Genomic DNA, 23,729 nt, shown 5'->3' with positions numbered 1-23,729 from the left:
TCCAAGGACTACTGATTGTTTATGGGGTTTTCCAGAACCAAAATGGCTTCCTTTATTGGTCATAAGATTTTCTTAAAGCCATTGGTATTCTTTTTCTATAAATGAATCATGATTTCTACCACATTGTTTTAGTTTTTTCTTCACTTTTGAAATAAATTTAGCTGAAGTATCCTTTACTTTATTTATGCTCTCTTTGCTAATTTCTTCAGTTTTATTTGATTTCGTTAAGTAAATCTTTCAATAATCCTAATTTATCCACTTCTTATTCACATACATTCAGGATAAGATCTAATCTTTTTATTGTTATTGTTTTTAAGAATCACCATGGACCTATAAGAGATGGACGTGCAACTTATTGTTTTACATCAATGAGGCCACAGAAATCAGCGGGCCATGAGAGTTTCCGGCAAACTCTAAGTTTTCACCCGTCAACAAAAAAATCAATCAAAATGGCTGCCCACAGTTTTAAAACAGAAACTCTGATCACGTGGTATTAGTTTAAGTTTTTATAGCATTCGTTTAATAAGATTATTCAGAATAAAATTTGATTTCAACGTTCAGAATAAAATTTGATTTCACGCGTTGACAAATTACTAAACAAATTACACCAAGGTAAAGGAAATTAGTTGTCGGCACGAACAGATCTTCATCATTTTTCCAAGATAAACATTTGTAAATTTGGGTACTTTTTCGTGTAAACAAAGTTCCGTCAATAATAAGTTAGAACTGTAAGGATAATTTTAAAATGACTAAAAAAAGTATAGCGAAATATAAAAAAACTTAAATAATTTTTTTTGTAAAGATCTTGTTTCATTCAACTCCTTGGTCCTTGATCACCAGATTTAATTTTGTGTATTTTTTGAAAATATTTTCCGATATGTCGCCATTTTTTGCCTCGACTACTCTATTAGCTCCATAATGTATATTCCACTATGCATTATTTTTTAGTAGGTGTATTTTCTAATGGGATTTTTTATAATTCATTTGATAATGCAAAACCTTTTAAAAAGTTATTCAAATTTATAATTATGTTGCAAAATACGGCCAGATATTTCATGTTTTCGTTTTTCATATTTCATATATTATTTCATTTGTCATAAAAGGCATGTAATAACCCATTTGTTTTTGTCAAATAAAAATTAGTTTATATATTGCTGAAAGTCATGTTATGATAAAATTAAATACTTAGTTATTCTTGCGGTTTGCCATAAATTAGCTTTGCTAAATTCTTTAAAGCTGTGACAAACTTTTTTTTCTTTTATTGTGTTAACATTCATTTTATGTATAAGTTATTTATCCTTAACTGTATATATTTCTGTTGTTAAACATAAAAATAGAAAATTCTATAATATCAATAAACTAGAAGTCTACAGCAATATAGTAGATAGAGTAGTTCCCTGGACATGAAACCAATATGCTCTAGGTAGCTACAAAACTAGTTGATATTTTGGATTTCTAACTATATCTCTAGTTATACACGTACTAAAGTAGTTAAGTAAATGATCTCAATTTCTATATTATCATCAGCGTTATTTCTAAAAGTATTAAGAATATCTAGCTATATAAAGTTAAGCTTAAAACATGATTCTATTGCTGCTATCTCGAATAACTAAAAAAAAGTTGATGTGACTGGTTAGACGAGACCAAAAACTTTCGACGAATCCGACAGACTTTAATGTAATTTAATTTGTATTGTTTAAAACAAAAGATTTGTAACAATGCGCAACGAGCACGGTTCGCAAAAAAAACGATCGGTTTCTCGTCCATTTCTTATAGGTCCATGGAATTACCAAATTAATAAAATCATTAATGTATATCACAAACATTTTGAGTACTTTATAAAATTTTCACTTTAAACAGTTTAACATTTTATATTATTATTTCTTTAACAATTATCAAATTAAGTTTAATATAATGTTTAAGTAAGTAATGTTACTTGTATATTACAGGAAGTACTGAAGTTGTTAAGTAAAGCTATTTCAAATATGTGGTACTTATCGAATAATAAATCATTATTCAAAATTAACAATAAACATTTTAATAAACTTTTAAGTAGCATATGATGACAAAACTATGTTACTTGAAACTATATTTGATATACTAAATACAAGTTATACAGATAAAAAACTCTAATTCAAAAAATACAAATGTCAATGAGTCCATAAAAATCTTGTTTTTCACCATTTTCATTTGTTTTGGTATAATAAACTACTGTTAAAAAATGGCGGAAAACAAGGTTTTTATGGATTCACTGACGTTTGTATTTCATAAATAACTCCCTATACCGCAGGTGACCGCAGCAATCCCTTTATATTCTACAAGTAAAAGTGTAAGTTAGCTGAAAAAAATCAATTGTAATCATTGTAATTTATTATTATTAAAAAAAGGGCATCATATTTACAAAAAAGTTGTGAGGGGTTTATTGCCATTTTTTTTGTTGCTTTGACTCACTGTGCGACGTCAAACGCAAATTTTTTTGCCATTACAATTGACATTAACAATTAAAGTAGAGGAGTTAATAAAGTTGTTAATTTTTTGGAGGTCCACATTTTTACATAAAAATAAAAATAAATACAGTTCATCGTTTTATATACAAATCTTTTATATACAAATTTTCCCTATATGTAACAGTAACGATTTGTTACCATTTTAAAACAATTGTTTTTTTTAAAACAATTGCTGTATACAAAAATTGAAGTAAAAAAAATGATTGCTTTTGTTTTGGAAGACAAAACATGAGAATTATGTAAAAACCTTTTGCTAGGGCATGAGGTTGTTCGCACGTCGCGACTGTTTATTGGAGTGCTTTCTGATAAATCAAAGGAAACGCGCAACAAAGATTTTTAACAGTATCGCGAAAGTTTTACTTTTATTTGCAGCCGAACCAAGACCAACACTACCTCTCACTGTTCTTAAAGCGAATAGCAGTTAATCTCCATTTCTCGCATATAAAACAGATAATAAGAGTTAATTTTTAAATTAGTTTTCGAACGCTAGAAATTACACATTTCTTGAGTCTCTTTATAACTTCTTTTCATAATGGGAGAATTTATTTACCTTTTCTAAATAGCTCCAACTGGCACAGATGTATCTGTGGATTTGTTGGGGGTGTCGCGATTTCATACAGATGCCCTATAGTTTTCACGGGTCGGTACCATAAACTTAAAAATGCCCTTTTTTTTATAATTATATACTTGCTGTTAAACTATAATTCTTTATCAGCGAGGGATGGAAGTTCACAATATCGATGTATTGCAAAATTGCTTAATACTTTGAAATTGAGTAATTTTGATAGTTTTCATAACAGAGGTATTTGCTTAAGTGATCTGAGTCGTTTGGTCTGTGTTGTTTGTTTAGTACCGTTGTATTTTCTTAGACATAACTCTAATATTATCTTAAATAATCGATCTTTATCTAGTGAAAATAAATAAAGTTGTTAACGGATGTATAAGCAAATATAGTTTTTAACCAACAGGCTGGGAATAAAGTTATCTTACATAGAAGGTATGTAGATATCTGCTTTTCTAATTAGCAATAATAAATATAAACATAAATCAAAACAAGTTGTTAGATTATAAACTTCTAAAAAATGCAAAATGTAATAGAAAGTTGTAATAAAAAATAATTATAAAAGTAATTACAAATTTTTACAGCTAATATTGAAAAAAATTTTCTGAAAAAATGTAACAAGATGTTACAAGACCTAAAACTTTTTGAGCTTTTAAAGTGGGTTGACAAGTTAGGTTTCATGATTTTAGAAATATTTTAAAACAGTAATAACTAAAGAGTATGACATCACTAATCTTGGAAATTTTGTACATGTAGTCTAGTCCAAAAAAAAAAAACAATTCAAATTCTATTGTCCCTTAATAAGCATTAAGATTAATTTATCCTAGACCTAAGTGTCTTAATTGGATTCAAACGTAATGAAGCAACGCATTGGAATTTATCTTTCTTTTTATACATGCTTTGAATATAGGAATTGTGTGGACAAGAGCCTTATCTTATTGAGGACTGCTACAAATCATTTTAATCAATCAGTAAGTCTACTGATTGATATATGCAGTTATTTAGCTTTTTAATTAGAGTTATGGTCTTCATTAAAAGCGGAACAACCCTAAATACCAATCTACCACCACTGCATTGGAACATTTATATTGCAAAATGGTTAATATACTTTTCAGGTTTAAATCTTTTTACAAGAACATTGCTTTTCCTCTAAAGTACTTCAAAGTTGCTTTCATCACTAAAAGCAGTTACTGTCAACTGCATAAATGTCAATATTTATCTGTTAGAAAAATTCTTATCTCTCTATATCACTATATATAAATATTTAACATATAGTTCTGTGTTTTTTATCTTCAAGATATTATTTTTTCTTTACTGTTTTTTTTTTTTTTAAGTATACCTTTAAAACACTTATAGATGCAATTTGTGATGCACAGTAAATTTGTAAAGTGTTCCATCTCTAGGATTTACATTTGTACTGGTAAGTCCTATTTATATACTTCAATTTAACAAAAAAAAATTTTGTGCTAATTATTTTTTCATCTATTTAAAAAAAAATAGTTATCATATATAAATAAAAGTTTATATACATAAATTACGTAGGCCTACTAATTATGAAGATGAATAAGAGATAATCCAATTAATTTTAGTTTATGAGATTAAACTTAGTTTATAAGATATTCACCCTATACCAAGACAGTTGGCATAAAAAAAAGCTAATAAATTCCTTTAAAGTATTAAAATTCAAAATGCATTGTGATAATAAACTAATTATAGTCATAGCCAATTATGAACAGAAAATTTTGTTCAAGAGGACTGACCTCACTAATCTATAGAGGGTAATTCCATGTCAATTGAGCCAGGCCATGTCACCATACATCTCAGATTTTGCTGATTTTTATACAGTTGAGAGTACTTAGTAAAACAAGAAGTTCTTGAAAATTTTAGCTTCTAGCTCCAAGAGGATCCTGAAGTATGATCATTTTACTCTCAACTGATCTTGGCCAGGCCCCTCTTGTCCTCTCAAAATTGAGACCTTTGTTTAAAGGTTCCAAGTCACATAGCTTTAAAAATATTTTTTATGTTTTGACTTAAAAATTTGTACCTGGCTTTTTTCAGGGTTGAAGAATCCAATGAAATAATCAATATTATAAAAAAATATTTTTAAGTACCTGTAATTATCAATTTAAATAAATTTAGGCAATTTTTTATATACCTGATTTTGATGCTCAAGAAACCCGCATGGCCTTGATGATATCAAAAAAAAAATATTTTACACATTATTCTAAATTTTATGATCTTTCAGAAAACATAAGAATTTTGATCTGCAAGTATATGGATTTCCATATATGGATAACAGGGCACAGGCCCCACCTTTTTGTAGCGGAATCTTGCAATACATTTTCCACTACCTTTCAGACTAGCTAGAGCTATCAAAATTTCTGTATTTATATAGTGTCAATAAACTAGCATTTTAAAGTTAAAAAAGGGCCCAAGACACTAGGGGAGGGAGCTAAGGGCATGTGCCCCACTTTTTTGAGCAGAATCTTGAGATGGATTTTTCACTATCTTCCAGACAAGCTGCAGCTCTGAAACTTTCAGCATTTGTGTAGTCCTGATGAAAATGTGTTAAAATTGTTTCAGGTCAGACAACCAGATGGTCCATGGGGCTGGAGCACCTAACACCATGCCCCACTTTTTTTCTCAAAAAAAAGTTTTTTTTTTTTTTTTTTTTTACTTATTTAAGATAACTTTAAAACTAGCCTTAAAATTTTTTTTCTTAGATTTTCATTTTTAAACATTTCTTTGATAACATTGCTTCCCAAATTTTTGTGATTTATATTTGTTCCATTTGGTTTTGATCATTCTATGTTCAATAATCTTTCTTAAAATGTTTTAAGAAACTTAATGTTTATAAGAATTTTGATTTGCATGTATAAGATTAAAAACAGTCTAAAGTAATGATTTTAACAGAATTTTATTTTGTATAATTTAAAATTTGAATTAAAAAAGATTAATATATTTTGCTAATTCTAAAATGGTAACAGCAAGTTGTTAACAGAAACAAAAACATCCTGTCATTACACTAGAAGAAATTTGTTACCTATAAAAGTCATCATTAACATTTTTAACATTAACAAATTGAGTATAATTAAATTTTGTGAAAAGGAAACTTTCTTTAAAGTAAGATAAAAGAAATCAATCACTGTTTAGTTTTGTATTACCATGGTGATTGCTTAAGTTGCTTTCATTAAATTAATTACTATTGGTTTCTCAGTTTAAATTAATCTCAGATTGTTTTTAGTGTTACAGTAAGAATGGATTCATGTGATTAGGGAAGAAGAACTGAAACATAAAGTTCCTCATACAAAAGTTATTGACAAAAATAAATGTGATGATCTAGACAAACTAACAGCAGAAATAAAAGAAAAGTTAATTGTTTCTGACCAAAAAACTAAAATTCAGTTGTTAACATTTACACCCGAGTCTTGGTCAAGAAATTTCGCTGCAAGATGTTTCAACGTCACTATATACCAAATTAAAGAAGCGCGCAAACTAAAGAAAATAAGTGGGATTTTTTCAGTTCCAGGCACTAAGAAAGGAAAAATATTTTCAGAAATAATATTAAATAGAGTCAACAATGTATACCATGATGACGAATTTACTAGACAAATGCCTGGTAAAAAAGATTATGTAAGTATTGGTAGAAAACAACACATGCAAAAGCGCCTTATTTTATGTAATCTTAAAGAACTTTATGTTTCTTTTAAAACTAAATATCCTCAAGAAGTTATTGGATTTTCTAAGTTTTGCAGTTTAAGACCAAAATAGTGTATAACTGTTGGAGCATCAGGCACTCATTCTGTTTGTGTATGTACCCTCCATCAAAATGCAATACTCTTGACCAATGCTATACAAATAAAATATACTTACAAAGATCTGATGACAAAAGGTGTTTGTGATGTGACAAGTAACAAGTGCATGGTTCATCGATGTCCGAACTGTCCAGGTATAGTTTCTTTAAAGAAGTTTTTGGATGCACAACTAATTAACAATGATGATGAGTTGTCATTCAATCAGTGGCAGAAAACAGACAGAACAACATTGATCTATCAGAAAACAACAATGGAAGAATACAAATTGATGTTGTCAGAGGCAATAAACAAGCTAACAGCTCATTCCTACATTGCAAAATGTCAATCAAGATACCTGAAGCAACAAAAGGAAAATTTAGCAAAAGACTGCTGTATTGTCTTAGGTGGCTTTGCAGAAAACTTCACTTTTGTGATTCAAGATGAAATCCAAAGTTACCATTGGTGCAAAAGTCAATGCACATTGCACCCTGTTGCCCTCTATTTATTAAACGAAAATGACCAACTTGAAGAAAAATCATTTTGTTTCATGTCAGAAGATAATGAGCATGACACTGGTTTTGTGTATGAAGATCAAACACAAATAGTTAACTATTTAAAAGAATATCATCCTGGTTGGTTGTGCTGCACAGTATAAAAATCACTAAAACCTTTACAATATCTGTCTCCATAAAAATGATTTTGACATTGATGCAGAGTGGACATTTTTTGCTACAAGTCATGGTAAGTCACCAAGTGATGGTATTGGTGGCACTGTAAAATGATTAACTACAAATGCAAGTCTACAAAGGCCCATAAATGACCAGATATTGAATTGTAACAAAATGTTTGACTACTGTACTAACAATATTAAAGGGATTATTTTTTTCAAGATTGACTGACAGAATTGTGCACCACTTTGAAAATACGTTTTGAAAGACTGACAGAATTGCGCACCACTTTGAAAACATGTTTTGAGCTAAGTAGAACAATTCCTGGAACTAGGAGCTATCATCAATTTAAACCAGAATCTGTAGATACTATTAGCTTTAAACGAACAAGTGAAGATGTTCATATAACAGGCATTTTTTCTTTTTCTGGTATTCAAATTTCTCAAAATGATCAGCAAATTAACATTGATGCCTTAAAATTGGGTGAATTCATTATGTGTAAATATGATGCGTTTGATTGGATTTGTATAATCAATGAAATTGATAATATAGAGCAAGATGTTATGGTAACATTTATGCACCCGCATGGTCCTTTTAATAAACTTTTCTGGCCAGCTAGAGTAGATGAGTGTTGGGTGCCAATTACCAACATAACTTGTATAATTGATGCACCTGTAACAACAAATGGACGTTTTTATACTTTAACTGTTGATGCATCTAAGCTAATCTTAACATTATCTTGACTTTCTTTTTTTTGTGTTTTATTTTGTAAATAGTGAAGTAAAACGAAACAAGTATACAGCAATTAAAATTTTTTAATACAATATTTTCAAAGTTATCTTAAATTTAAGACACATTTATGTGTTTAAAAATAAAAAAACTTTTTTTTGAGAAAAAAAGTGGGGCATAGTGTTAGGTGCTCCAGCCCCATGGACCATCTGGTTGTCTGACCTGAAACAATTTTAACACATTTTCATCAGGACTACACAAATGCTGAAAGTTTCAGAGCTGCAGCTTGTCTGGAAGATAGTGAAAAATCCATCTCAAGATTCTGCTCAAAAAAGTGGGGCACATGCCCCTAGCTCCCTCCACTAGTGTCTTGGGCCCTTTTTTAACTTTAAAATGCTAGTTTATTGACACTATATAAATACAGAAATTTTGATAGCTCTAGCTAGTCTGAAAGGTAGTGGAAAATGTATTGCAAGATTCCGCTACAAAAAGGTGGGGCCTGTGCCCTGTTATCCATATATGGAAATCCATATACTTGCAGATCAAAATTCTTATGTTTTCTGAAAGATCATAAAATTTAGAATAATGTGTAAAATATTTTTTTTTTGATATCATCAAGGCCATGCGGGTTTCTTGAGCATCAAAATCAGGTATATAAAAAATTGCCTAAATTTATTTAAATTGATAATTACAGGTACTTAAAAATATTTTTTTATAATATTGATTATTTCATTGGATTCTTCAACCCTGAAAAAAGCCAGGTACAAATTTTTAAGTCAAAACATCAAATATTTTTAAAGCTATGTGACTTGGAACCTTTAAACAAAGGTCTCAATTTTGAGAGGACAAGAGGGGCCTGGCCAAGATTAGTTGAGAGTAAAATGATCATACTTCAGGATCCTCTTGGAGCTAGAAGCTAAAATTTTCAAGAACTTCTTGTTTTACTAAGTACTCTCAACTGTATAAAAATCAGCAAAATCTGGAAGTATGGTGACATTTTTGAAGTTTTCTGGCTCAATTGACATGGAATTACCCTGGAACCAAAAAATGTTTAACTAGTCTCCAAGGAATTTATGTGATGTCCTTTAATTCCAAGCTAAGACTCAAAATAACATTTTATTAGAACATTTCTATTGTAAAAAATTTTGTTTACATGATTGTCTTGAATTTTCTAGTAGTCAGCATTCATTTATGTCTTAATTGTCTTGAATGTTCCAGTAGGCAGGATTCATCTTACTCCCTAACATCTCTCTTTTGCAATCTCTACCTGAAATGGTTCTCTTTGCAATATGACTGGAGAATATTTTGATTTTGAAAAAGTTTGATGCTCAAACTTTTTTTAAATTATTGGAATTAATCTACCAAATTATTTGCTGTACTGCACAATAAATCTGCTGTGTCAGCACTAAACAACAGATTATTAAGAATAAATTTTTTAATTGCACCAAAGAATTTAGACCATTCACCTAATTCAGAAAAGTTTTCATCTACAGTATCTATTGGTCTGTGTAATTATATTAAATCTTTTCTTTAGTTAAGAAGAAAAAAGATGCCAAAAAAACCGCCATACATCAAACAAGAAAGTGTTGTTGCTGCTGCAGTTGCTAAGCAATTGTATGTTTTTATTTTTTTTTATTTTTAATAGTCTAAACATTTTTAAGTACTTTTAATGAATGTTTCCTCAAAAATGGAACTACAGTAAAACATTGAAAAACAGATATAAATATATAGTTATATTTTTAAAATCAAATTGAGTTTTTTTTTACAGGAATAATGTACATTTAATATTGTTAATCAATACTTTTCTCATAATACTATAAGGCAAACTGCATTCAATCTTCTTTTAGGTGAACTCATATTTTTATTACCAGAGTAGCTAGGTTGCCTGATTAATGGTCTAGTTTTACCTTTGGGACATAATTGCAAGCCATACCAGTACTTTGCTTTTAAATGTAGCTTTTCTTTTGTACTTAAGTTCCAGAAAGAAAATCTTGGGGTCACATTAGTGATTTCTGATGATGGTATTTGATGTTTGTCTCTGTTTTTCTATGAGTGTTCTATGAGTGTTGAGTTTTATTGAGTTTTGAGTCAAAATTTTGAGTATTTTGAGCTTCTTTTTATAGTGGACAAAAAATGAGCAACAAACTGATTGACTTTTTTTTTTTTTTTCATTTTTGTGTCTTTTCTTTTCAAAATTTTTATTGTTTTCTCTCACTCGGTCCACCTTCACATTCCTTAATTATAGAATATATAGTTGTTTTTGGAACATTTTCCATTTTAAAAATGCTTAATGTAAACAGTTTTCCTTGTATAATATTGTATTTATAAAACTTGTACACATGTTTTCTCACACCCACCATTTTTGATCTTTTTTTTTTTTTTTTTATATATATGTAACTAAAGAATAATTTTTTTTGATTAATATATTTTTTGTAACTACATCTTACGTAGTTTACATAAACACGAAGACATTTTTATTTAAATATTTGTAGATAAGCCATTGCATTTTGTAGAGTTCCATTTTTCAGGGAACACCAGTTATCTGAGTTTTTTCTGAAAAATAAAAAAGATCTGACAAAATGATAATTATTAGTTTAATATTATGCAAAAAGGAAAAAAATTAAACATTAATAACAATTGTTGGAAGTAAAAATAAAAAAGCTTTATTACAATATTTGTAGAATGAATATGATGTAAAATTCTTTTTCACCAACTTGAGGTAGTTTTTTAAAAAGAGAATAAGTTTAATGCTATAGGCAGAAAAACCTGATAATGCTAGCTGTCTGCAACACAGATTATATTAGTTTAAAGTATTAAATACAGCTCAAGGAAATTCTTCTAATTATTTTTTGTGATATTGATAACTAAAAATAACTTGATGTTTCCATCTTTAAAGTATGACATATACATAATATGACATAGGCAAATTGAAAAAAAAAGGTTTTTAAGATTTAATAATTTTAGATTTCAATTTTAATGTATATGATATTATTTGAATTTTGTCAAAAAGTATAAAAAATGGAAAACTTCTTAACAGTGAAAAGGAAAATGGAGTCAAGTTCACATATAATCTTATTCCTTAAAAGCCAAAAAAAAAAAAAAAAAAAAAAAAAGAGAGAAAATAAAGTAATTTATGTAAAGTTGTACTAAAAATTTATATTTGTGTAATTTATATATATATTTATTTATAAAAGTTTCTAATTTTTTTTATTTTTGCATAAATTAAATAATTAATGCTTTTATTACTCACTTAGCTTGTAATATGATAAAATTATTGTAGACTTTTTTAAATAATTAATGATTTAACTATTTAGAATTAATGAAATATTTGTGCTTATTTTTTGAAGTATATAAAGTGAAAGTTCTAAAAAGAATAGGAAGTAATTCTTTTTTTATTGAGTGATTTTTCATGATGTTTTTACAGAAGACTTTTACTGTCTAACCAAAATGTTACTGAACCTGCATTTTGAAGATTTTTCCTAATAAAACTTTTAATATTCAAAACACTTTGGTTTGTATTTCTATCTTTTATAGAAAATTATACTTAGACATTCATCGAAGAGAAGAGTCATTTGATTTAACTGATCCTTACATTGTTGGTGATCTAGATACAAAACCAAGCATTAAGGTTTATTTTTATAATGCTTATAATATACTTTTTAATGCTTTATTGCTTATAATATACTTTTAATGTACTTATAATATACTTTTTAACTTATATACATTTAAATACATAAACATGATTTTTATGCATTTTTAAATATAAATTTTAGTGTGAATTTATTATGATTTTTCACTTGAGGTTAGGTTCTTCATAATAACTTCTTTGGAAATGCTTGCAAACAAAATAGTTCAAAAGAATATGTTTTAAAGCATGAGATCAGTTCAATGGAAACTTTACCTAAATTAAATGAACGTGAGCAAAAACTAAGGATGCACATGGAACAACAAATGGCACAATGTACAAACATGCATATAGTTTCCCCTTATATTTCAGCTGGATTACCAAAAAAAAAATCACTAGAGAAACTTGAAATAAGAAGGTTACAAAGGCGGAGGTAAGCATGCCTATTAAGCTTTGTATATTACTCAGTTCTTTTTATGTATGTAAATTTTTGTAGCTTATTTTGATGATTAAAAAGCAATTATAGGTAAGTATTTGTAATCAACTCAAAGATTAATTTTTTACAAAACAAGGTTTTTAAGGTAAAAATTGTTTATCTAACTAACTTTTGCTGAAGTGAAAAAACTGAATTTCAATTGGTTTATTTGTTATTGAGTAATTTGAAAGGTTGAAAATAAACTAGGATCTTGGAAAATGTCAAATTTTGCTATTTGAATTCTTTAAAGATCTATGTATATCAAGCTGGTTTAATCATATTTTTATTCAACTGTAGAAAACACTAACATGTCTTAATAACACTGAAAAGCAAAGAAAAAATGATGATGTAATAATTGGTAGCTTCAAGTTCAAGTTATTTAATATTAAACTTTGTTTGTAAAGAATTAAAATGAAACTTCATATTTTCATAAAATTTTATATTAAAAATTCTTGTAATAAAGTAAATCTATTTGGTGTTATTGTTTTGGGAGTAGTTGAGTTCGCACCACCAAAACAATGACACCACATAGTTTATTTTTTTTAGAGTAATGTCTGCTGGAAGAATTGGTAGGCGACACACTGTTGTTCGCAATACTCCACCACAGAGAATAACAAGTGCTGAACGAGAGCGGATTGTTAACTTAACAACACGGTTGCTTGTAGCAACAGTAATTTTTCTTTCTATTATTTTATATTTGTTTTAAACAAAATATTTTGAAAAAATATATTTTTTAATGTTTGTTTTGTTTAATAGTATATTTACATATTATTTTTATATTATAATAATATTGATATGACTATATTTTTAACTTTTACTATTATTTTTAAATGTTCTATCTTTTCATAATAATTGAATTTCAAAATGATTAAATTAAATTTTCATAATTAGGAAAATATTGCTCTTCCCCGAAATCGAAACCAATCACGAGAGAGCCAAACGACTGAGGTAACTTATAACATTATTTTAAAATTTTTCCTTTTAACTTTACTTGTATTTTTATATTTATATTTATTAATATTTTGTTGTCATTGCATATTTTTCTTTTCATTAATTTGTCAGGCTACAAATCCTAAAGGTTAAGTTAAGTTTCTGAAGGATCAGCATTTGAAGCTTGAATATTTAACATATTAAATATTTAAGTTTTTTGTTGATGATAATAACAAATTGTAACAAGTGTATTAGTGAAAAAAGAGCAGTGTTAATGTTATGGTAGATCTCTGCCACATCTGTTCTAACTACCTATCAGTCTGTTGTCTGTTTATCTAAAGTTTTTATCACTGGTATTTAAGTGTTTAAAAGATTTATTTTACAATTCTTTCATGACTACAAAGCAGAGTGAAAATACATTAGGTAAAAATTACGTCAGCTGTTTGTAAATTTAAATCAATATCTTGTAACAAAAAAGTTTTGTTATTAAATTACATAATCAATATAATATTTAAGTTTTACAAGTTTTACATGTTTCAAAACAAGTTTTACATGTTTCAAAACAAGTTTTACATGTTTCAGATTTTTACTGTTTTTTTTTGTTTTTTTGTTTAAGGAGCATGTTCATGTACTTCCAGCAGTGAAAAAAATTCAAGAAATGCGTCCTAAGACAGCTTATTCAGGTACCTTTACCTGTGCCTATAAATGCTTACAAAATTTATGCAAAAGCAAGTGTTATCTAAATAGGAGCAAAAATTAACAATATTTGTTGTTTGGATAAAGCTTAGCATTCTACAATTTTTATATTGGGTTATTAAACTATTATTTATTACTTAAGTCTAAAAGTGAAAAGTTGACATATATAAAAAGAAAAGTTGAATAAGCAATGCAAATATTTTTTTTATTCATGATATTTGGTTCTTTTTCATTGTTTTATATTGTTGTCTAATGACAACAATATAAAACAATGTAAAATAGTAACCAAGAAATGTAAATAACTACAGAGGAATGTAAACTGTATAAAGTTTTTGCTTAAAATGTTTTTATTAAATTCTAGACCCTGGCAAGCTATCTTTTTCATCTGAACAAGTAAGTACATTTAATGTAGTTGTTTGTTATGAACATTTGATGTATTATTTGGCTTGAAAAATTTGTTCATAGGATATTAGTTGTTCCCAAAGTTAATGATTTAATTTTTTTTTTTTTTTTTTTTTTTTTTCCCATGATATATTTTCATATATCAAAGTGAAAAATCTAAATCTAAATACAAAATTTACAAAATCAAATTTTTTTACAGAGTTCAAATTCAAATCGCACATTATCAGCAGAAAATCATTCAAACTACAGTGATAGGAGAAGTGTGAGGTGAGTATTAGTGGCAATGGTCAATCTGATTTTTTGATTGGCACTTTCTTCATTTTTCTAAAATTTCTTTATCTAATAAATATTTAAAATATTTTATGATAACTTGTTGACTTATGAAGGGGTAGTTCATTTGGCATAAGAAAGTTTGATAACAGTATTGTTGCATCAAAAAGTGAACCTTTGAAGTTAATTCCAAGCAGAAGGCCTAAAAGTTCCTATTGCTCACGTCCTACACTATACAGGCAATCTTTAAAATATTCAGACGAGGACTTCTCAGATCAAATAACTAGTGAAGCAACTTCTACAAATTCATTACCAACAGATTGGTCACTCTTATCACAGGGAAGATCCAAAAGTGATATTGCTACTCAAACCATAAAAAACAGAGGTAAAATGTATTTTGATCTTTAATATCTGCAAGATTTTTAAATTTTAATGTTGAAAACAGATTCAAATAGTGAAATAGTTGCAGCAGGTTGAATGAGTTGCAGCAGGTTGAATTAGTTGCACAATAATTTTTTTTTACTCTTAAAAATCTGCTGGAGTTGATTGTGAGAGTTTTTTTATTGTAAATTTGTAGTTTAGAAGAAATAAAAATGCTACTGAAATATTTGGAATAATTCTTTCATAGGAACTCAAACGTCAAAAATCCTTCAAGACAGTTCTCACTTTGAAAGAAACTTTACTTCCTATCAAGAAAGCAAAGGATCAAGGCTCTTCTTTACTCAATCTAATCATAATTTTACTAAGGAGGATTCTGACCTCACTCAGACAATGTCAACACAAACAAGACAAAAGGAAAATGAACCTAAAGGTAATTAATAATTACTGCTTTAATTTTTTTTAAACATAATAAAAACTGAACCTTTGATAATCTTGGGTTATAAAATAATATAGTGTAGAATATAGTAGGGATATTGAAGATAATATAGTTTTGTTGAGTAAGACAGAAAATAAAAGTATATAACCTGTAATGAATTTATCTTGTAGAAGATAAAACTCTGATGACAAATTCCAAAAATACTCATTGTTTAAATTCAAGTTTAATGTTGGCATATCTCTTTTTTTATTTTTCATTTATCATAGTCTGACATTTATCATAAGTCTAATGATAAATGTCAGGAAAATAGAAAAAAATAAGTAAATAAATGAAAAATAAAACTAATTATGATAATTTAGAGTGTAATTGAGTGTAATTGAGAGTGCAGTTGAGTGTAATTGAGTCTAAGAGATCTTTGTTTCAATTTGTTTATACACTTAATAGTGACAAATGTTCATATTTTAGTCCTAACTTATGATGTATATATTGTTACTGGGGACAAACTTGGTGCTGGAACAACTGCTAATGTAAAGATAAATATATCAGGTGAATATGGAAATACAGGTGAGCGGTTGCTTATCAAATCAAAAACTGGTGTCGTTCCATTCCAAAGAAAACAAGTAAATTTAAAGAAATTTTTCAATCGCAAATAAACAGTTTTTATATATCACAAAGTATTTTTTTTTAATTCTAAATATTAGTTAAATTTTTATCTCTTAGTTTTATCTCTGGCATTTTTTGAACTTCTCTAATTTTTCATTTTTTGAACTTCTCTAATTTTTCATTTTTTGAACTTCTCTAATTTTTCATTTTTTGAACTTCTCTAATTTTTTATTTATTGCAAATCTTCACTTCTATCTTGAATTTTTGATGCCTGTTATGGATTCCTGATTTCTTTCATGGAGTTTTTAGCTTTTTCATTCATTATTTATATGTACCATTGATTCCTGATCACTATTTTAATCTTAGTTTTTAAATACAACTGCTTGTAATAATGTGATCTGTTTAAATTTTGGAATCAGAATTGCTTTTAAGATTGTTGAGTAAAAAAAAAAAAAGGATTTAGAGAGAATATTTTAATTTTTTTTCTTTGTACTTTTTTAGGTTGATTTATTTCATTTGGACAGTAAATTCCTAGGTGATATTGAAAGTGTGCGAATCGGTCATGATAGTACTTCATTAGGTAAATGTTTGCTATAAAATGGATGCTAATACTTTATTAATTTTTTCTTTTTTTGCATCAAGATTAGTAGCAGTAATAACAGCAATATCAACAAAGATTGATACAGATATTTAGTTTCATGTTAAATTATCTTTTCTTCAATTTTTTTCTGTAGCTGATGGATGGTTTCTTGAAAAAGTTATTATTCGTGAAGGGCCAAAAGCAGCCTTTGCTTTTAACTTCCAATGTGGCAGGTTTGAGAGTGTTTTTGTGTGGTTCAACTGCAAATCCACTTAAAACTCATTAAAGCCATTTTTATTGAAAGGATTTTATGCAATTTTTTCATGGTGACATTTACAACTTGCAATAACTATTGAGTTTTGTTATGAATTAAAATTTATATATATATATATATATATATATATATATATATAATAGCAATTTTAATTCATTATAATATCATTTTATTGCCAAAAGTAAAGACTTTTTGTTGTCATTTATAAGTTAACTAAGTTATTTAATATCAGTATTAAAGGGTAAAATACTATTATTGATGTATATATTTTTTAAATTTTTACTTTTAAAATTATGATATAATCTTTCTTAAAAATATTTTATCACAGGTGGTTTTCAGCAAAAGAAGATGACGGGCAAATTGTGAGAGACATTATGCTGACTGGGAAAATTTCTGGTAAAGTTCTCTAATATTTTTAATTTTGTATATTTAGAATTAATTTAACTTTATTTAATCTATTCAATATAAACGTAAGTAATATAAACTTAACTATAAATATACTAATATTTATATAAGGAAAATGAATAATTTGTCTTTCTTATACAAATGTTACTTTTTTCATTTTAGTATCAGAAATACCAGATGTTAGTTGTTTACCAAAAAAAAAATCCAGCAATAGAAGAGTTTCCTCAAGTGATGAAAGTATTGAAAGTGTGCTTAAAACAAACCATTCAAATGCAAATAGTTCAAAATCACCAGCCAGTCAAAGACATTTAGTATTTAATAAAAACTTGTCTCCGACAAATAACTCTTTCTCAAGTAAACCGCAAGCATCAGTTCTAAAAAAAGAAAATACTGTAAAAAAAAACTTGTCACCAACTCATGTTTCTAGAAATCAATCTGATGAATCATTATCTTCATCTTCAGACAGTGAATCAATGCAAGAAAAGCGAAAACAAGCAAAAGATAAACGAAGAGTTAGACGGCTTAGTCGAAACAGTAGAGAAGAAAAAATACCTACAACATCTCCAGTATCCAATTTTTCAGGATCTATAAACTCCATTGTTGGTGGTAAGAAAATCAATTCAAATCCACTTCTGACATCTTCAAATAATTTAAGCTCAAAATCAAAAGCTCAAGTGTTTGATGACTCAACAAAAACACGAAAAATGACTCCTATTCCAAAATCTACAGGTCAAAGTCTAAATTCATCTGTAGCAGAAGTACCAAAAGTCAATCAAACAAATAACAATACTTTAGATAAGAATTTAAAAGCAAATGATTGTAATAACAATACTTCAGTTTTATGTCCGTCTACCAATGGAGTTACAAAGACTGGAATTATTGATAAAGATCTTGACAGCACCAGCAGCTCAAGTGTAACTACCAGTTCTTCTGAAAGTGATGAAAGTAAAGAAGAATCAACAAGTCCAGGTTTACCTAAGAGCAGTGAGTGTGAAGACAAAGTTGAATTCTCTAATAAAGACACTTTGAAACGGGTATTTAAATGATTTTGAATTCTCTAATAAAGACACTTTGAAACGAGTATTTAAATGATTTTTTTTGCAAGAAGATAAAGGATGACATATAAATGTAATATTTGTAAACTATGAACAAAGTTATAAAAATTATAAGAATTTTGATCAAGTTACACATTGATTTTTCTGTAAAACATAATGAAAAATAAAATATAAGGTAATGAAAAATAATATAGGGAACTATGAACAAGTATATTGCAAAATGCTTTAAATATTATTACAAATAGAAGCCTAAAAAATGAACTTATTAGTCTTAAGTTCCTGAAATAAAAAGATTTTTTGAAAAAAATTAAACATGTAGTAAAGATGTAAGATGAAGATTCTGCTTTGTTTATAAAGTGTTAATCAAAATTTAAATATGGTAACTCTAACTATTACAGTAAAATTTTGCTGACATCTTTTGTGTTTTTTTTTTTTTTTTTTTTTTTTTTTTTTGAGGAAATTGTCTATGCTTTAAAAGCAAGATTAACTTCTCTATTTTGAAATTACCTTGACAGGCATCAGTAGCAAAGGTCTATTATATTTTCATGCATTAAAAAAAAATTAGTTCCTATAAAAGTGATTAGGAAGGTTCCGTTGTCTTTAGCACAAGATTGAAACTTCTAACAATGGGTATATGGCTGGATTCACTGCTGGAATTAAAGCAAGTAAAATTAACGAAGAACTAGAACAAAATTTAATTTTAGAGAAAGAACAGTTTGAGGCACAACTATTAAGCGGTAAAGTTTGATACATTCGGAGTATTCTTAATGTCAGTGTGCTATAAAGTATTTGGCATGATTCAAATAGTTAAATTGTTGGGTTTAAAAAATGGAAAAACCTGTTATTACTGTTTTCTCTAAATATATACAAACATTTTTCTTTTTACCTCTATTTTGTTAAATTTTTGAATAATTATTGTTCAATAAATCATTAGTAACAATTAATTAATCACCATTTCTATTTTCCAGGTTCAACTTTACATCAAGCATGTGAAGTTGGAGATGTAGAACGAGTAAAAGAGCTTATCTCCCTTTTACCAGAGCTTAGAGGAAAAGTAGATGAACGAGGTTGGGGACCAATTCATATTAGTTCAGCATTTGGACATTTAGATCTTGTAAAATGGTTTTCTGTAAGTGGTGTAGATTTGATGCAGGAAACACCTACAGGCTATACAGCAATGCATCTTGCTGCTTTGAATGGGCATGTAAATTGTATAATGGTATGTCATTGTATAATGGTATGTCAATAAGCGCTGCATAAGTGTATCTGTATCATTTTTTAGTTTCATTTGATTTACTTAACAACTTTTTAATAACTTCTTTGATTGTTTTTATATTAAAGATCTTATCAGCTATGGGATGTCCTATCAGTTGTCGAACAGTGGATGGTCATACACCATTACATCTAGCGTCAATGAGGTACTATAAGTTGTAAATAAAATTTTGTTTTGCACCAAGTTTACTCCAAAACAAAAATTACTTCTTAAAAATTTTCATGTTTTAAAAATAATAATAATATGAAAGATGCAGGAAATATCCAGCTGCAAGAAAATTAATAAACATACACAGTAGCTCAAGAAAAGTATCATAAAGTAAAAATAGAGAAAATATTGACTTAATTATTTAAATTTATTTTGGTATGAAACCCTGCTGCAAGATTTATTTAAGATAAAATGTTCTTAAATCTTGCATCAAGGTTTCATATAAAAACATACAATTATATTTTAAAATGTTATCAAATACAATAATAAAAACTAATTGATAAAACTAAAATAAATCAAGATAAATAAAGCAGAAATTAATTAAAAATATTTTGCAGCTTTTTTTTTTAAAAATATTTTTGGGTATGTTTTTTTATATTCAATGTCTTTATCAAGATTTTTTTATTATAATGTTTTGAAAAAAATATATAATTTTTTTTTTGAATCCACTGTAAATTGTATTATAGTACTTACAAAAAAAATTTCAAAATTTAATCTATATGATTTTTTAAGTGGACATATTGAATGTGTGAAATGGTTGCTATCGAATCGAGCAAAGATTGATGTTAAAGATTCAGTAGACCGAACTCCGTATGACTTAGCAATTGAGTATCAACATGAAGAATGTGCTCAACTTCTAAGCATAATGAGTAAGTAATTCAAATCTCTGCTGAAGACATGTCTCTTCATTAAATAATTAATTTTTCTATGTTAATTATTATAATTATGATAATTATTGGACATGTTTTAATCAAACCTTTTTTAATCAAACGAAACATGTTTGCTTGCAAAAAAAGTCATACTTATGGCCTAAGAATCTAATTGTCAAAGTAATTTGCATTTATGTATATATCGTGTCTGTGTGTCTGTCTGTGTGTTTGTGTGCGTGTATGTGTGCGTGTGTACATCGGTAAATTTTTTATTTTTCAAATACATAATATTTAACAATTATATTATTTAGTTTACTTAGACGAAGATAAGAAATTTGTTTAGATAAGGAATTGAAGAGAAAGGACAGTGTGATGTCAATGCTAAGAGATCCTACTTCTTTAAGAAAAATTAGGTAATCTTTTTATACTTTATTTAGTTTGTTTATATTTTTGTGAAATTTACCTTTTTTAAAAAAACTTTTATGATAAACAAAAAGAAAAAAACTTTCATCCTTTTTAATATGTGTTAATATATGTTAATATATGTTAATAGATGTAACTTAGTGTTAAAAATGATAAAATACTATTTCTAGCCTTGATCAGCATGAATGCATAGGAAACCAAAATACAAAAGGCATAGATAGTGGGGTAGGGGGCGAAAGCAATGAAGAATGGTTGAGTGACTCTGAGGTAAATTAAGATATTTTGCAATTTGTTATTCCTCATTAAAATAAGTGGCTGCAAGATCAATAAACCGGCAATAAAATAAATGGAAAATAATCATTAAATCACTTTATATTCTGATTCTGACTCATCTGCTATATAGGGTTCTTAAATATATCAACCGGATTGATTGCTGAACATGGTCATATTTAATTCAATTATTCTAGATATTATCAACTATTTTAAATGTTTTATGCATGGTGCCAAAAACATCGTTAATATTAAAAACTGTAACATTCGTTAAAACATTAAAATCTCTTTAATACGAAAAAGATACTTCGATGTTAACAAAGGTTTTCTCTTAATTGTCACGTGGTTGTGTGCAAAAGTATAAATAAAAAGATGCGTTTTGTCATGATCAGACTTCAGGTCTAAATTTCATTATAGCACTCTTATAAAGCTGAATACAGATTAATACTAAGAAATCACTTACGTACTAAATTCAATCAAAAGTTTGATTGAATTTAGTACGTAAGTGATTTAAGTTTTAAGGTGAGAACAATTTTTATTAATACATATTAGTTTATAAAAGTTAATATTAGTATATGCTAACTTAAAGTACTTTAAAAAAAACTCAAAATTTGAATATATCTAGTTTAAAACAGTAGCCAAGTATTTGATTTTCATTCTTGTTCAGGCTTCTACTTTTAATTTTAATCAACAATGCATTAAATAATTTTGTGAGTTTTCCGATCAGTTCATCCCTACATTTCGAATATAATTTCCTGAAACTACGTAATTTGCACTATTTTTCTTATTCTTGTAGTAGTATTTTAAATTTTCGCTGCATTTTTATCTTAAGATTTATCCTTAATGATTATAATTAATCATCAATAGGACACAAACGACGTCAAAGGAAGAGGGGGCGATGATCGCCCAGAAGAAGTGCGAAGAGTCTCAACTACTGTAGGAAGGAAATTATCATCCATTCAAAAAGGACCGGTAGCACGTAAGACAGGGGTAGTCAATACTACAAGGAAGCTTTCGAAGCAAGAAGAAAGACAAGTTGAACAATTACAGGTATTAAACAGTTTATGTAAAAAACTTGTGCTCATCTAGTAACATTTTTTCTCTCGAAGTTTTCTAAAAGAAGCACAAAAAACAAAAAGAAAAAGGAAGAACAACAAAACCAATTAACATGATATATAAAAGTGGTTACGACGAGCAACCTATCTATCATCTATCTATCTAAACACACCAAAAACTAATATAGCTTCTCTGCGAAACAGAGAGGAAACAATACCAATTTATATTTTTTGTACTTTAAGTTGGAGACAAAGATAAATGGATTCCTCATGTTGTTTGTAAATTGAGAAGATGGCAAGATCTATCCAAAGGATCATCAGAGTTACTAGTCTCAATACTTTTTGAAAAGATTTTAGATTATCGTTTTATCGCAATAGAGTATATGTAGATCTGAAGATGGTTTAGTTTCTGTTTGAGCAGTAGCGTGAATGCACAAAATGTCTATTTCCTTTGTTTATGGTATAGTAAAGTGAATTGTGAGCACTTGGAAAGAAATCAACTGAATATTGGAGAAAAGAACATCATAGATGAATCATTAGTTATTAATAAATACCTTATTAATAACAAATTTAGTACTTTCTATAAATGAAACTGAAGCAAGAGCATGAATGCATTCGTAGAAGTTGTTTCTAAATTTCTTAGAAACATCAAGCATGGTTGTAACATTTACGTTGGTGAAAACTAAATTTAAAGTTTTCACGCCCTCGGTTTTAACATTGTTAATATAGTGATAATATAAAATTTTATTTTGTTGTTGGCATGGGTTGGTGATGCACAGGATATGGTTCTTTCCATTTATCATTCGCCCGAGTATTTAATTGGTAAACTGGTGCAATTGTAAGATTATTTCTTGTTTGAGACTTGTTTTTCAATCGATTTCTTTGCGCAGCTTAAATAATTAGACTTTAAGGTTTGTACTTAAAAATTGCAAAATTTAAACACTTTCATTGTTTATACAGCTTTTGCCCCTTTGATAAAACCATATATAATTTTGTTCAAGACATTTGGTACATATCTGCTCCAAACCTCGGTAAGAGCCAACTGAAATCATTATACTTCCCAGTGACATCCTAAACTCCCGTGTAAAGCAATTAGAGCTCAAACTTCTATCTTCATTTGATCGTCAAGATTTCTTTCATGGTATTCATCCTCATTTATTCATTTCAAGACATGTTTTTTCTGGAGAAACTTTTTGTTCGAGATCCATTAAATAATAATTTCACCAAAAGAAGCATTGTTACTTTTTATATTTAGGAAAAGCGAAAGATGTACAACGAGCAAGTGACAAAGTTACAACGAAAGAACTCTTCATTCTTAGACAGCATACGTCAAGAAATAGACGGTCGAGAAGAGGACGACCAATATAATTTCTAAGTAACAAGTATAATTTTCTACAAGGTGTTTACTATGACCAGACTTTCAATGCCGCTCTTTAATATTTTTCCAATAAAAAGAAAA

General features: G+C 27.8%; 1 protein-coding gene and 1 pseudogene across 9 annotated transcripts; both read left to right on the top strand.

Moving 5' to 3' along the window:
* Positions 1-8,391, top strand: part of LOC149879082 (uncharacterized) — a 13,516-nt pseudogene extending 5,125 nt beyond the window's left edge.
* On the top strand, positions 2,797-23,729 carry LOC145180986 (uncharacterized). 9 transcript variants are annotated; one of them, XM_090071104.1, is made up of 26 exons: positions 3,165-3,309; positions 3,419-3,504; positions 4,426-4,489; positions 9,795-9,874; positions 11,795-11,888; positions 12,068-12,318; positions 12,907-13,030; positions 13,252-13,308; positions 13,907-13,973; positions 14,348-14,379; positions 14,588-14,655; positions 14,775-15,043; positions 15,287-15,469; positions 15,941-16,095; positions 16,580-16,658; positions 16,813-16,891; positions 17,261-17,328; positions 17,500-18,371; positions 18,997-19,129; positions 19,361-19,611; positions 19,734-19,810; positions 20,386-20,522; positions 20,866-20,935; positions 21,116-21,212; positions 22,083-22,265; positions 23,526-23,729. In XM_090071104.1, exons 4-26 carry the CDS (start codon positions 9,810-9,812, stop codon positions 23,643-23,645), a joined length of 3,531 nt encoding a protein of 1,176 aa, XP_089927230.1. In that variant the 5' UTR covers positions 3,165-3,309; positions 3,419-3,504; positions 4,426-4,489; positions 9,795-9,809; the 3' UTR covers positions 23,646-23,729. The 9 variants fall into 9 exon arrangements, with proteins under 9 accessions (XP_089927231.1, XP_089927234.1, XP_089927230.1 ...); XM_090071105.1 differs by lacking the exons at positions 3,165-3,309; positions 3,419-3,504 and adding an exon at positions 2,797-3,147; XM_090071108.1 differs by lacking the exons at positions 3,165-3,309; positions 3,419-3,504 and adding an exon at positions 2,993-3,011.

This window comes from Hydra viridissima, unplaced genomic scaffold (assembly GCF_058129835.1).
Source record: "Hydra viridissima isolate aposymbiotic clone 2 unplaced genomic scaffold, HvirCarnegie_v1 scaffold_14, whole genome shotgun sequence".
Taxonomy (NCBI): Eukaryota; Metazoa; Cnidaria; class Hydrozoa; order Anthoathecata; family Hydridae; genus Hydra; species Hydra viridissima.
This window is presented reverse-complemented; position numbering and strand designations above follow the sequence as displayed.

Coding starts and splice junctions, on each gene's coding strand:
- LOC145180986 (XM_090071105.1), top strand. CDS start 9,810: ATGCCAAAAAAACCGCCATACATCAAACAAGAAAGTGTTGTTGCTGCT. Junction 9,875..11,794: donor GCTGCAGTTGCTAAGCAATT/GTATGTTTTTAT, acceptor TATCTTTTATAG/AAAATTATACTTAGACATTC. Junction 18,372..18,996: donor ATAAAGACACTTTGAAACGG/GTATTTAAATGA, acceptor CGTTGTCTTTAG/CACAAGATTGAAACTTCTAA.